Source organism: Elaeis guineensis, chromosome 4 (assembly GCF_000442705.2).
Source record: "Elaeis guineensis isolate ETL-2024a chromosome 4, EG11, whole genome shotgun sequence".
NCBI lineage: Eukaryota > Viridiplantae > Streptophyta > Magnoliopsida > Arecales > Arecaceae > Elaeis > Elaeis guineensis.
Window position 1 is genome coordinate 45,829,617 of NC_025996.2, and position 16,497 is coordinate 45,846,113.

Here is a 16,497-nt window from a genome sequence, read left to right on the forward strand (position 1 = left end):
TTATTTTTCAATTTTTGGATAACTAATGTAGTGCCTAATAGACTTCTGACGTAAATTAATAAGATTATTTTTTTTATTTTTAATGCATGTAAATTTGGATAACCCAATTCAACTGGGCGGAGAGGAAGTTGGGCGTCGTCCAATTGACCGGCCAGACCCAGACATGATAAATCGGCCCAGAACAGAAACCTACTACCGAAAAAAAAAAAAAGAAAAAAAAAGAAAACAACACGTGCTATGCACGTGCGATGAAGAAGACTCCTGTTGGGAGTCTACTTCTTCCTGAGTTCGCTGGACAGAATCCGACTTTGAGGCGGATTCCCCCATCCTTCCAGCTTTATTTAGAGCCTGCCACCTCCCTTCGACCCTCACCGGTGATCCCAGCCTTTAATCTGAGCATAGCCGCCAGTTTCGTCGCTTGTTTTCCTCCCAACCGTCGGCTGCCACCAGAACCGTGACCGTGGTCAACCGTCTCCGAAAGCCAGGTAAGAGCCCGGCGTCTTTTGATTTACCATCCGCTACCTTTTTCGTAGTCTCTGGAGCAAGGATTCCTGCCGGTTATCTTCGGCTTTTTGGTAGGAAGGGCGATCCCCTGCCTCCACTGTTTTCGAAAGTTCGGCGCTCCTCCTTCTTTTTTCCGGCTATGTTCAGCGCTTGTGCTGGTCGCCGAGGCCTTATGCCGATCCCTCGCGGCGTCTTGTAGCCATGGCCGGAGGTCCAGCGACAGGGAACGTATGGTTCCCAGGGCGTGGGACCGAATCCCCCGTTTTGCTGAAATTGTGTTTGATTTTTCTTTTTATTATTTTTTTAACACCGTTGGCCATTTGTTGCCACCGGCCGCCGTCCACGGTGGCCGCCCATCGGTTCTCTAACCGAGAGCCCCCCCCCACCAGCAGTCACCCAGTCTCTCCTCCTCCTCACCAGGAACCATCCAGTCTCCTCCTCTTCCTCAATTAGCGAGAGAAGCTTTGTTCCCTCCCTTTGTCTCTCTTCCCTCCTCTTTCTCTCACTTGTTTGTCTCTCTACATAGATTTTTTCTTATATATTTTTTTTTAGGGTTGTTGGGTTCAATTACCTTGGTAAATCCTAAGAATCCCGAACCATGGCCTTCACACAACATGCCAACTCCGGCCCAAATTGGGTGGCGTTAGATTGCACCATTAATATTTCCTGACATCGGTGACCTAAAGAAGATCACCAAGATCATTTTAGATTACTGATTATCTTTATCTCAAGATAATTTTATATCTATAGATTTAAAATCACAATATTTAATATATCATGTTCCATTGATTAAAGATTTTTGAATATTCACGAGTAACATATTTATATTTTAATCATGTAATACCAAAACTATCCCTAAAATATTTTATAAAAATATATTTATTAATCATATAAATATATATTAATTATTATTATAGAACTAATATTATTATTTATACTTATAATATAGTATTTTAATACTAATATTTATTTTGATTAGAAAATAAGGCACATAAAAGTAATATATTAAATAATTTCATTACATTAATATAAAGTATCATAAATATTTCTATTATAATTTTAAATTATTATATATATAATATATGTCTCATCAATATAATATTAATTATATATATAATATTGATATAATATATTAATACTATATTGATATATTAATTTTTCTCACTAGACTAAAAGATATTTTTGTTTCCAAATTTTAGTCCAAGATTGTTGTCCTTGAGGGTTCTTGGATATCCGACTTTGAGGATTCCATCATAAGTTGGATAGTGATTTGAGAAGTAAGGGTAATTTGGTAATATTGTTATATAAAACACGATGATGCAACGAAATACAGTGACATCGTTATCTCCAATCCTATCACCTCTGGTCTTGAAATGATCATCCGATACCAAACACTCCCATAGTATTAATTGCATCCTAGCATAATTTTTTATTTGTAAGTGATTAATAGAATACATACATTGAGTCAACTGTGATGTTGGGCACACTTCTTGATTAGTCCTATGAGAATATTGAGATTTAGAATTTATATTTTAAAAATTATCATGACAAAAATCTGATAAAAATATGATTTTTAAATATTAAGCTTAAATATTAAGCTTTGAGGGAGTTTTGAAAAATTAGTTGGATTTATTGATAGATTTCGCTCACAAGATAAGATATGTAACACTTTTTCTAGATTTATTGATAAATTATATAATATTTATATCATTGAATTTTAGATCATATTATTCATGATTTATGAAATTCAAATATAAAATTTATTTATTATATATATATCTTATTATAGAATATTGTTTGATGCATAATTAAAGTTATTAATTTGATTATGGATTATTATTGATTGATTTTGATCCCGAAAGGTTTTGCATAAATAAATAAATAAATAAATAATAAATATATATATATATATATATATATATATATATATATATATATATATATATATATATTATGGATTATTATTGATTGATTTTGATCCCGAAAGGTTTTGCATAAATATATATATATATATATATATATACACACACACACACACACACACACATACATACATACATACATACATACATACATACATACATACATACATACATACATACATATATATGATACATACATACATACATACATATATATATATATTTGGAAAAGAAGTTTTGCATATTTTTCAATTTGGAATGTGGAACTTGTTTTTTGAACAGAAAGAGCTTTAGTTCAAAATGGATTTGGAGTCATAACCTGGCTATATATCAATACCCTATCATGGGATTGTGCATTGGTACATCGATATAATGCCAATAGGGGTTGTGTGTTGGGATATTGATATACTATCAGTGAAGATTATATACTAGTACATTGATATTCTATCAATAGAGTTATGGATCGCACATTGATTTTCTATCAGCAGGGGTTTTATGATGGCACATAGCAGTAAAGGTTATATATTGGTATACCGATACCATGCCACTAGAGGTTATACATTTGCATATTGATATCTTGCCAGTGGAAGCTATATAAAGGTTATATATTGGTATACCGATACCATGCCACTAGAGGTTATACATTTGCATATTGATATCTTGCTAGTGGAAGCTATATGTTTACATATTGATATCTTGCTATTGGAGTTATACATTTGCAAATCGATTTCTTGCTATTGGAGTTATACATTTGCATATCGATACCTTACTAGTGGGAGTTATATATTAATATATCGATATCTTGCTAGTAGAGATTATATATTCATATTTTGATTTTGACATCCTATCATTTATAGTTATATGGTGGTCCTTTGATTATTACTAAGCTCATATTTTGGTCTAGCCATAGGATATAAATGTGATCATAGTTCATAACCTTTGAGATGAACTTGATGTATTAAAGGATATTGATTTATAAATGAAATTTGAGTTTCAAAAAGATTGGATCCACATGCATGTTGTTTTGATAGAGTGGTATATTTAGATTTCATTTTGAATTAATATACTCTACATATTCTTTTTTAGTATATTATTATTGTCTGATTTATCTAACTAAAGTATTTATAATTTATTGGATTGTCTGGTTTATTATTCTATATTCTACTATTTTTATATATTCTGAAAAATAGCTAGAATCAGGAATTCATTGTGGAGTAAATAGAAATAATATTTTGATATCTTGTGTTTAGATTAGATTTTATTAAAATTTGATGCAAGACTTTAAAATATTGTTAGTTTTGATTTAGCTATTTAAATTAGAGTTTGAATATTGGTTATTTAAATTTATTCTGTTGTTTATTTATAATGTTATTTGAGATATCTTACATGTTTATGGAGATAATTGTCTATGAGTATATGGTGGGTGCCACAATCTCTGACTCGTGATATTGGGTCGAAAACAAGAGTAGATTCAATAGGATTATCTATCCTATATCACCACCATTATCTTCTTATCAATATTCTGAATGCTCTCTTGCAAAATCTATATTTAAACATTATCTAATTTGAGGCTCTGCAATCAAAAAATTTATGGTATGTGTTGGATTATCCCGTAAAATATATATGAGTAAGCAAAGTTTTATGTAGATTGTTATAGTTTTGAATTGTTGCTTTTTGTGTATAGACTTTACCAAAACAAAATGATCCATTAAAAGAAAACTATAATTTTATTTGTATTCTTGCACTCCACCCTTTGAAGTAGTAATGTATCCGAGTATTCTGAAATATTCTACTCTTGTACTTTAATCTTTATGCATGTGCTCTCTTAGTTGCCTAATGTTTTATTCTGAGTTTTGTTATTTTAGCTGGCATACTTACAAAAGCACATAATCTACCTTTTAGTATATTATAACATGACAAGATTCCCATACTCTGTAAAAGTTATCTAGTGAATCTTACCCATAACAACAAACTATTGCAATATATAAAACAAATAATCTACTTTAAAAAATTTCTTCTTACAAATATCTCCTTCTAGAGGTTCTGGAACCAAAAAGATGTACATTTGAAGTCCACAACTTAATTATGAATTACATCATTCAATTATGAATTACATCATTCATATTTATTTTAATATATTTGTACTCTGCACTTATCATGTAGTGCTTACGATGATAATGTTCTCATTTATGGTTATTTCCACAAGTTTGTGCTCTTCACTTATCATGTAGTGCTTATGATGGCAATTTCATCCTCTTCATCCTGCTTAACTTTATCCTTTTTTCCTTTGAGTTGCAGGAGGCACTTTCTCTGAAAAAAATTTTCGATGCAGTCTGGCTGATTGGTCTGAACTTCCAAATGATATACTTGGACTTATTGCAGATCGATTATTATTCCTCCTAGATTTGTATCATTTTGCTTCCGTCTGTAAATCATGGAGGCCGATTGCACTAGAAAAACGTCACCTCTCATGTCAAAGACCTCCCTTGTTGATGCTACCATACGAGGAGGACTCCGCAACTTGCAGCTTCATTAGCATTTCTAATATGGAGATATGCAAGATTTTTTTGCCGGAGCTTCGCAATAAGTGGTGTTGCGGATCATCTTATGGATGGTTGTTTACAATGGATGATGATTTAGAGATATATCTCTTGAATCCACTTTCAAGAGTGCAAGTAAAACTTCCACCACATCCAATGTTTCCTGACATAATTCGACGAAGAAAGGCGCTTGGAGAGAAGTCGGATATATGGAAATATGAAATAATCCACAAAGTGATGCTATCTGCTGATCCCATTTCAAACCCTAATTTTCTCATCATGGCCATCGTCTCAGAATATGATGAATGCACCTTCTGTAGGCCAGGTGACAAGATATGGACTTCTTTCAAGGACTGGTTTAAACACTATCGATACTTTTGCAATGCAGCAATCTATGATGAAAAAATTTATGCAGTCTGTGTTAACTCCATTGGTGTGGAATTTAATATTAACACTCTTTCTGTGGCACAATTGGTTTTAGATATTCCGCATGCTAGAAAAGACGTCGAGGATATAAGGTATGTGGTGAAGTCTGGAGAAGAAATATTATATATCTTAAGGTATTGGACAATAATTCCTCATGCTGAAGATGGACAAGAACGACTCCAAGATAGTGGTAACGATGATGATTCAAATGATGATGAGGATAATGATGACGACAATGATGATAATGATGATGAGGAGGAGGATGAGGATGAGGAGGACGACAACTACTTTCGGACACCTTTTTATAGAACAGTCGGATTCGATGTTTATAAATTGGAGCTCTTAAAACCAGGGTATGAGTGGATTGAGGTAAAAAGCTTGGGGGATCGAGCTTTATTCTTGGATCGTGGTCATTGTTTGTCCATTTATGCATCTGACTCTAACAAATGCAAGGCAAATTACATCTATTTCTTGGATGATAACTTCTATGACTGTATGAGGACGATTCCTAGATGCAGTGATACAGGTATATTCAACATGGTGGATGGTAGCATCGAGCCTCTTCCTATTGCTCCCCTTTGGTCGACTCCAGCTATCTGGCTTACCCAATAATTATGTTGAATGGGTATTTTGTTTTGATATTTTTTTTTTATATTTTTGAGTTGCCTTATATGTTATAGAAAAAATTGAACGACTACTTTTTTTTTGGACATTAAAAGATTTGAAAGTTCACATGTCTAGCTTCTTTGGTGGTTATGTTTTTCTTGATTGCATTTTGTTTTCTTTTTACGACCATTATTAGTTACTAATAGTTTGTAACCCCATGTGATATATGGGATACGATTTTTGTCGTTGATGATAAAGCTAGAGGCCTTGATTATGATGTCCTATATATTCACTATCCTTAATTATTCACAATGAACATAAAAGAATCATCTCATCAAACTCAAAAATTGATTAAAAAAATAAAAAAAAGAGACTATGAACTGATGCAAGAGCCCAAACAGGCAAATCCAAAACTCTGCTCACCAGCTGCCTCATGAGATACAAGATCCCGAAGATCAAGTCTCTGATCGGCCACTTCCCAAGCATTTCCGAGTATGTGAACTGGAGCATCTTTGCTAGCATCATGTAACATACAACTCAAAATGTTTCAATGCATTGAATTAATAGTTTGTAGTGCTCTTTATAATGCTCATTTCTTTGGAGTTCCATGCAACTCACATAGGATACTACACAAAGGCCAATTTTCTAAATACTTGCAAATAAATATATCTCCATAAACCCAATAAAGTATTTCAAATATATTAAGAACAAAATGACTAACAAAGATTGTCCATCCATAGCTAAAAAAATAAAGTAAAATTTGTGAATATGTACATCCATATACGAATGGCTGCTCTCGACCATATGGTGGGAATGAGATGCTGGGAGATGGGAGTTATAGGTATATACATATATATGTATACATACATACAAACATCTATATGTATATGTATATATGTACATCCATGTACGTACATATATATATGTACATGCATATACATATATAAGTATACATACATATATATGTAAATGTGCATATATGTATATGTGTGTATACATATACATACATGTATGTATATATGCAAACATACATGTATATGTATATACACACATTAATACATATGTATACATATGTATATATATGTATACATATGTATACATATGTATATATATATATATATATATATATATACATATATATACATATGTATATATATATATATATATATATATATATATATATATATATATATATATATATATATATATATATATAGATCAATACACACACATACAGATACACACACACATGCATTGTTGGGTGGATGTCTGGCCAGGACACCACCTCCCAAGATCCTTTCAGTACCACGCGATGCAGCAGGAAGAAAGAAGAAACAAAATAAAAGAAAAAATAATTAAAATACGTGAATCAGCCACAAAAGGGCTCGCCTCCACGGGGCATGCAAACTTCACTATGAAAAAAAAATTTTACAAGAGGAGATCTCACCCTCAATCCTTGTACACCCAATTCTCTCTCACTAGAAGTTTTCCTCAAAAAGCTCTCTCTCTCTTTCTTGGAAGATCCCCTTGAACCCCTGAAGTGCCTGGCGACTGCTGTCCAGGAGCCTCCTGCTCCTTCTCTCTTAGCGCTTCCACTTCTCTCTTCTCTTGGGTTCGTACGGCTATGTACGGCGAAAAATCTAAACCACACCTCTCTCTGTTGTCACAGGCCTTTTTAAAGGCTTAAGCAGGGTTTAAAACCTAATTAGATTAGGTCTAAGAGTCCTAAACAAGCCAAATCAACCTCCTGAACTGTCGGATCGTCATCGGAAACCCCCTGGGCCATCCAATCGCGATCGGTCCATAAAATAGTTTCGTGGACCGCGAGAAATGCGTGGAAAATGCCCACGCAGTCTACAGACCCACCCATGGACCGTCCGATCCACGGTGGACCGGTGTGTTGGGAATAGTGTCCCAAAACCAATCGTCAGCCTGTTGACGGTTGTGCTCCTTTTGTATTAGTACATGAATTATAAATAAATAAAAATTATTTTGATATTTTTTCATCACAAATGTTTCATCTTCTAATGAACTCCTGTGTTGTGGTGAAGTCCTTAGGACTATTTAGACTCGACAAAGGAGGATTTATCGCTTAGTCCTTAAAAATGTTCGCGACCAAATGATATGTTGTTACCAAGGATGACAATGTTTATCGAGCATAGGTCGTTGTGTGCCATATGGGTTGGTTGTCCTCATAACCAAAGAGTGTGGAGACACTGGTATGGCATACAGGTGAGATGTAATGGTACATCTGCACTGAACGTGACCAACTCCGGAGCTATTTCTGCTGTCAAGATTTGCTCCGATGGGATATGGGTATAAATGTCCCTCCGACCTGAGACCGCCACGGTGACTTGCAAGCAACTCACTGCACTTAGGCACTGGACTACCTGAATTTCTAATTCAGTGACGGAAGGTTGCTGGGTGTAGTCAAGTACTTGACTTGTCGGTGCGTGTGTCAAGATGGGATTGACCACTCCAGTTTAGGAGCTGTGTACAGTCGTGTTTCAATTTAGCAAAACCTTGGCCAGGGTAGTCCTAGTGAGGAGTCACAGGACTAATTGAGTTGAGCACGATTCGGATGATATCATCAGGGTTGACAGTTTAACCCTGAGTCATCCTAAACACAGGGGTCAAAAGGGATGAATTATGCGGTAACCATATTCACGTAGGTTCTGAATGTTGCGATTGCGATTATTCGACCTATCCGATCGTCGGGTACCATTGCTAGATGGTCACTTCGATTAGTACAGGAATTGATTCCTGTGCTACCGATTTAGGTTCGAACCTGCGGGGTCACACACATTAGAGGTTCTTTTCTGATCTGATGGCTGATTATGAGTCTTATCTATCTGAGACTCTATGATTGAGAATTAAGATTCTCTAATCATGAGTTCCACACATTTTGGATATCGGGGTCAAAATTTTGAATTTCAAATTTTGAATTTGAAATTTGAACTCTTTGATCAGGGTTTCATATCGATGGTCTCTGATGCCTGATTGCCCATCGAATTTGGATTCAATATTTATGAGAGGTTTAATTAGTGATTTAATCACTAATTAACTCAATTTGATTGAGTAATTATTTTTGGATCAAGTCCAATTGAATTGGATTCAATTTGGATTGACCCGATTAGGTTAAATGTTGACCTAATCGCTAAGGTGGTTTAGTCCCTGATTTGATCAGGGGTTAGATTTAGTTAATTTCTGATTTGATTAGGATTTTATTGAGCCTAATTAAGCCTAATTATGTTGGGTTTAATCTGGTCTAATTGTGCTTAACCTATTTTAAACTAGGTTGGCTCAATTTGAATCAAACCACATTGTTTTAAATTCCCTGCGACACCCAACTTCCTTGCACCCATTTGAATTCACGAGAAGAAACTTCTCGTGAAATTTTTCTCACGCAAAATCCTTCCCTATGCCCTCATTTGTGCGCCATATGGATGGATAAAATAATTAGTTAGCCATTCAAATTCAAAGCATGTTTGAATTTGAATGGATAACTTATCACTTGCCCTTTCATCCTTATCCATTTTGTGCGCCACATTATTTACAAGAGAAAAGGTTTCTCGTGAAACATTTTCCATGCACAAAGAGCCACGCCCCTTCTCTTCTCACGCCCAAAAGGATAGGGATAAGTTGGTTTTCGTTTGAATTCAAATTTGATTTGAATTCAAATGTGTAACCTCTTGTCTTTATCCTCTCACGCAGATAAGACACGTTCAACGTTGTTTTAAAAAGAGGAGAAAGGTGGGACGTGCGTAGAAATTTTAGGAGAGAAACTTTGGGGCGTGAGGAAGACTTCTGCGCAAGGTGAATGTCCAAAACCTTCCGAGAGAAAAAAAAAGAAAAGAGAGAAAATTGGACGCAGGGTTTTTGGTGTGCACCCTAGGGTTTCTACCTAGGGTTCGGGAAGTGAGATTGGTGTGCCACGAGTGTCGTGAGTCCACCAAATTTCAGGGAGAGATCCATCAGCCTCTCAAGCAACTGTGCAGATGATCCGGAGCATCCAAAAAGTCGGCACACATCGATCGAAGGAGTTCGATCAACATCTGCCATCAAAAGGGTGAAATCACGAACTAGCATTCGTGAGGAGCTGATCAGATGGGAGCTTCGTGTGGATGATCCGCAGAGGTCAGACATTTGTGTGGCTGCGACGTGACGATCAGAGCTCCCCGACGGTGATCAAATTACGGTGATCGACTACCCGCAAAAGGTGATGTGTTCTGAACACAGTACTGTAAAACGTTTATTGATTCAAATTTGAATTTCAAATTCAAATACATGCTGTTGTATCATATTTAGATCCTAGTGTAGGGTTAATTAGTATTAATTAATGAGATTAATTAATAATTCTGCTGTAAAATAGTAATTTTAAAAAAGTTTTAAAATTACCATTTTGCCCCTGTACTAAATTTTCGCTTCAAATGGTATCAGAGCATGGTTCTAGAATATGATATACATATGCATGCGTAGATTAAGGTGTAATCTATAAGTTTAAATTTGAAATTCAAAATTCAAAAAGATTTAAAATTTGAAATTTAAAATTTGTTAGAAGTTTCAAATTTAAAATTCAAAATTTGAAATTTGAAATTTGGTTGAAATGTCAAATTTGAAATTTGAAATTTGAAATTTGAAATTTGAAATTCAAAATTCGAAATTTGAAATTTAAAATTTAAAATTTGGTTGAAATCTCAAATTTAAAATTTAAAATTTAAAATTCAAAATTTAAATTTGAAATTCAAAATTCAAAATTTAAAATTCAAAGATTGGAAATTCGAAATTTAAATTTGGTTGAAATCTCAAATTTGAAATTTAAAATTTGAAATTTAAAATTTGAAATTTGAAATTTAAAATTCAAAATTTAAATTTTGAAATTAGTATATTTAGATATACTTGATCCAAGTAGCAAGTAATCTAATTGGGTTGGTTGCCATGGCCGTCCGGTCATAGGAGAAAAGTAGGGTTTAAAGGCCCTCTCTTCCCATTCGATGGGGTCTCCTATGGCGGTAGGGGTGCCGATGCAATTATATCCCATGCCGATGAAGCAGCGAAAGGACTTAATTAAGAAATTTATCGTGAATGTGTTAGATTAGATCTAAAAGAAAATTTATGATTTATTTTGAGTTATTTTCTGTTATGAAATGAGCAATAGAATTGCTGTTTATGAAATGTGCTGACCCGTTTGTGAAATGAGTTAACACATTTGGTGAACAGAAAATAAAATCTTTCAAATTTGAAAATTATTTTCGAAATGCCAAACCCTGACCCATCAGCCCAAGTACTTAATTAAAAGAATTAAGTGTTGTCTAGTAGGTCTAGAATTGTGAATTAAGACCTAAGACAATTGCATAAACTTTTGGGTCAATGGGTTAGATGAATTAGGTCCATAATTGGGTTAGACCTAAGGTTAGTTTAAAAAATAGACTAATTGGAGTAATTGGTCAAATCTAATCAAAAGTTGAATTAGATTAGGTCAAGGATACTCTAGACTCAACTTCAATAGTTGTAGTTGAATGGGTCCATATCTTTAACTAGACCAAGATGGACTTAATTCATGGCTACGCGGTGGAGCTCTATTTACTAAGTTGATCAAAATTAAAACTAATGAACCGGTTGGTGTCTAAGGTAAGTTCGGCAGTTTCGACCAGTGGTTCTTAAGCGGGAGCTACTCGCATTGATTCGATCATTGACGAGTTAATGGCAAATTCCCACCACTGATCTCACTTACCTGGCCAATCTGGTAAGTTAGATTTTGATTAGATCACTTGGTGATTAGAGCTCACCCATGTCATTAGGTAAATCAGTGTGACTGATTTAGGTGCTCCTAATGCCAGCTTTAATTAAATCTTTTTTTAATCTAACTTGGTGAAGTCAGTGGGAGGATTGAAATTGGCTGGATGATTTCTTCTCTACTATTCTTTAAATCCTCAAAATTATTAGGTCCCTAAAATGATTAAGTTATAATGATAACTAAGTCATAGCCTCCCATTAAGTGAGTGATAATGAGTCCATTAGTTCAATGATCATTGGAGGCCCAAAGGCCTGGTGCTCATTGGCTAATGGAATTATTATTCATAATATGATAATTTGATTGAGTCTTTCTGATAGTGGTTAGGTTGGCCGGCCAAAGTCGGGCCTGATCATTTATTGGTCCGATTCACTAAATTAAGTCATGTTAATGGTTGGACCTAACCAGATCTTTTCAATGGAGGCCAAAACCTACTGATTAGGTTCTGGGGCAAAATCAATTACTAGAAGTTGTTTAGAGAAACAACTGGTTAAGAACCTACCCATAGATGCACATGGGTTGACCAACTAAAGTTGGGCTCGTGTGTAGTCTGTGTGGATTCTAGTACCCATTAAGGAATTAAAGTAATTCCTCGAATTGGAGGATGAGGCTACCAGTTCGTAAAAATATTGAAAAAAACTTTAGACTAAAGTCCCAGTCTTTAGTATTAATTTATGTACTAATAGAGGTCTCGTTTTTCTTTAAGCAGCTATGGCCACTACCCTGTCGCTCCGGTCATTATTAGATAATGACAAGCTCATGGGACCCAATTTCGATAGCTGGTATCGAAAATTGAAAATTATCCTTGAGCATGAGCGGATCCTTTATGTAGTAACGGATCCAGTACCTGAGGAGCCAGCTCCGAATGCTAGTAAGGCGATCCGAGACACTTACTTGAAGTGGCTCAATGACCGCACCACCGTTCGATGTATTATGCTGGCAGCAATGAATGATGAGTTCAGTCGAAGGTTTGAGAACGCCCAGCCACAGGAGATGCTTCAAATGTTGAACGACTCCTTTGGCACGCCTGACGATGTTGAAAGGCACAAAACTAGTTGTGCCATTTTCAATGCTCGGATAAGGGATGGGGCCTCAGTCACTGATCATGTACTGTACATGATCGAGATGATTGAGCGCCTAAGCAAATTGGGCTTTCCTCTGCACGAGCAGCTCGGTAAGGATGCGATCCTTAATTCCTTGCCCAAGTCCTTCCTCCCATTCCTTACTCATTTTCAAATGACAAAGCCTGCAGTAAACTACCACGGATTGTTGGGGTTGCTGCAGAACTTTGAGAAGAATCACCAACTCCATAAGGAGTCGGTGAATGTAGTGGGAGGGTCTTCTTCTCGTCGTCAACCCTTTGGGAAGGGGAAGAAGAACAAGAAGAAGAAAAATAAGAAGGTGCAATCTCATGCTGGGATAGTAGCACGGGGTCAGACCAAGAAGCGCAAGCACGACCAGAGCCAGGCGGAGTGCTTCTTTTGCAAGAAGCATGGGCATTGGAAGAGGAACTGTCCTCAATACATTGCCTCCCTGGACCCGAACAGGCCAAAGAAGAAGCAAGGTAATTATATGATAACTCCTTGCAACTTTTTGATTTGTGATACTACTGCCTGGGTATTGGATACCGGAAGCCCTTATCATATTTGTAATTCGATGCAGGATCTGCAGGTCAGTAGGAGATTTGATGAAGGCGAGAGGTTCTTGAATGTTGGAGATGGAAGCAAAGTTCCAGTTCTAGCTTTAGGAATCATGAGTCTTGTAATCAATTCTCGTAATGTAATTCTGAGTGAATGTCACTATTGTCTAAGTTTTTTATTAAATATTATTTCTGTAGGCCTTTTGGCCATGTACGGTTATGATTTTTTAATAAAAAAAATATTTGCAATATCATTTTGAATGGTGTTACAATATTTGTTGGACAATTAAATAATAGAATTTACTTACTATCACAGCCTGTTAATGTGGTTCAAAAATTCGGTAAATGCTCTAGAATAGATAATGTGTCAGAAGTCTACTTTTGGCATTGTAGGCTAGGTCATATCAATAAGAACAGGATAAACAGGTTGGCTCAAGAAGGAATTCTTGAAGTTAGTAATTGTGAATCACTTCCAACCTGTGAGTCCTGTCTTCTTGGGAAGATGACCAAGTCACCTTTTACTGGAAAAGGTGAGCGAGCCAGTAACTCTTAGGTTTGGTACATTCTGATGTATGTGGACCGATGAGCTCAAGTGCAAGAGGTGAATTTTTCTACTTCATAACCTTCATAGACGACCTATCTAGGTATGGATATGTCTATTTAATGAAGCATAAGTCGGAATCATTTGAAATGTTCAAACTATTTCGAAATGAGGTAGAAAAACAAACTGGGAAGTGTATTAAAACTCTTCGATCTGATCGAGGAGGTGAATACCTTTCCAATGAGTTTCTGACGTATCTAGGGGAGAATGGGATTCTCTCTCAGTGGACTCCTCCTGGAACACCACAGCATAATGGTGTGTCTGAAAGGAGGAATCGGACCCTGTTAGACATGGTTCGATCCATGATGGGGTTTGCTGGTCTGCCGATTTCTCTCTGGGGATATGTGCTCGAATCGGCTTGTTACCTTCTAAATAGAGTTCCGAGTAAGTCTGTAGCCAAAACGCCATATGAGATATGGATAGGACGTAAGCCAGTACTCTCGCACCTTAGGGTTTGGGGGTGTCCGACTTATGTTAAACGTTTAATTACAGACAAGCTTGGACCTAGATCTGACAAGTGTAATTTTATAGGGTACCCAAAAGAGATCAAAGGGTATTATTTCTACCTTGCTGATGAGCAAAAGGTGTTTGTCAGCCTTAAGGCAATCTTTTTAGAAAAGAAGTTCCTTAGTGAAGGAACTGTTGCCTCTAAAGTCGAACTTGACGAAGTTCGACAGGTGGAAAAACCGACACATGTTACTGAACCTGAACCGGATTTGATTAGATCAGATCAGAGCCCATTGATTATGCACCCTTAAGGCGGTCTGGTAGAGTACCACATCAACCGGACAGATACTATGGTTTCTTGGTCCGGGATGGTGATCCTGTCGAATTGATGAAAACGATGAGGATCCGATCACCTACATGGATGCAATGCAGAGACCTGACTCTGAGAAATGGCTAGAGGCCATGAAATCCGAAATGGAGTCCATGAAGGTCAACGATGTGTGGACATTGGTTGACCCACCCGAAGGAGTAAAACCCATAGGGTGTAAGTGGGTCTTCAAAAGGAAGAGGGGCGCAGACGGAAAGGTGGAGACCTATAAAGCCCGTCTGGTTGCCAAGGGATATCGTCAACGTTATGGTATAGACTATGACGAGACGTTTTCTCCTGTGGCAATGCTCAAATCCATTAGGATTATGCTTGCGATAGCTGCCCATCTGGACTATGAAATCTGACAGATGGATGTGAAGACAGCTTTCCTAAACGGAGAGCTGGACGAAGAGGTGTATATGATACAACCTGAAGGGTTCACATCCACAGATGAGTCTAAGGTGTGCAAGCTACAGAGGTCCATTTATGGACTTAAGCAGGCATCTCGGAGTTGGAACATACGTTTTGATAGGACGATCAAAACGTATGGCTTCGTTAAGAAGGAGAAGAACCCTGCATTTATAAGTGGGCTAATGGTCCAGTAGTAGTATTTCTTGTATTGTATGTGGATGACATTCTCTTAATCGGGAATGATGTCCCTGCATTACAGGGAATAAAGATTTGGCTATCGTCACAGTTCTCCATGAAGAATCTGGGAGAAGCTTCCTACATCTAGGGATGAGGATCTATAGGGATAGATCCAAAAAGTTGCTTGGCTTATCCCAGTCCACGTACATTGATACTATGTTGAAAATGTTCAGCATGAAAAATTTCAAAAAAGGCTATCTACCGATAGGCCATGGAATTTCTCTCTCGAAGAGGGATTGTCCGACAACACTTCAAGAGAGAGAGCGTATGGGTAGGATTCCATATGCTTCGACAGTGGGATCTATCATGTACGCCATGACATGTACACGACCAGATGTGGCATACTCACTAGGGGTAGTGAGTAGATACCAATCTGATCCAGGAGAGAATCACTGGAAGGTTGTTAAAACCATCCTGAAGTATTTAAGAAATACTAAGGACCAGTGGCTTATATATGGTGAATCGGACTTGAGACTTATAGAGTTTACAGACTCTAGTTTCCAGTCTGATCGCGATGATAGCAAGAGTGTGTCAGGATTTATTTTTACCCTTAATGGTGGGGCTGTCTGCTGGAAGAGTTCCAAGCAGCACACTGTGGCTGATTCAGTATGCGAGGCGGAGTATATTGCTGCATCAGATGCTGCCAAAGAAGCGGTGTGGCTGAGAAAATTTATCACCGAGCTCGGAGTAGCACCCTCCCTTGTTGGTCCAGTTCTGCTCTACTGCGACAGCTCTGGAGCCATTGCTCAGGCGAAGGAACCAAAGGCACATTTTTTTTTTTATATTTTTGAGTTGCCTTATATGTTATAGAAAAAATTGAACGACTACTTTTTTTTTTGGACATTAAAAGATTTGAAAGTTCACATGTCTAGCTTCTTTGGTGGTTATGTTTTTCTTGATTGCATTTTGTTTTCTTTTTACGACCATTATTAGTTTCTAATAGTTTGTAACCCCATGTGATATATGGGACACAATTTTTGTCATTGATGATAAAGCTAGAGGC

The 16,497-nt window shown here is 36.5% G+C and overlaps 1 protein-coding gene across 1 annotated transcript; it reads left to right on the top strand.

The window, feature by feature from the left end:
- Positions 1-263: 263 nt before the first annotated feature.
- Positions 264-6,895, top strand: LOC105042841 (putative F-box protein At5g55150). The gene is made up of 2 exons (XM_073256512.1): positions 264-485; positions 4,725-6,895. The coding sequence occupies exon 2, from the start codon at positions 4,919-4,921 to the stop codon at positions 6,002-6,004; it is 1,086 nt and encodes a 361-aa protein (XP_073112613.1). The 5' UTR covers positions 264-485; positions 4,725-4,918; the 3' UTR covers positions 6,005-6,895.
- The last annotated feature ends 9,602 nt before the right edge of the window (positions 6,896-16,497 follow it).

Excerpts from the sequence above, each read along its gene's own strand:
- LOC105042841 (XM_073256512.1), top strand. The coding sequence starts at position 4,919 with ATGCTACCATACGAGGAGGACTCCGCAACTTGCAGCTTCATTAGCATT.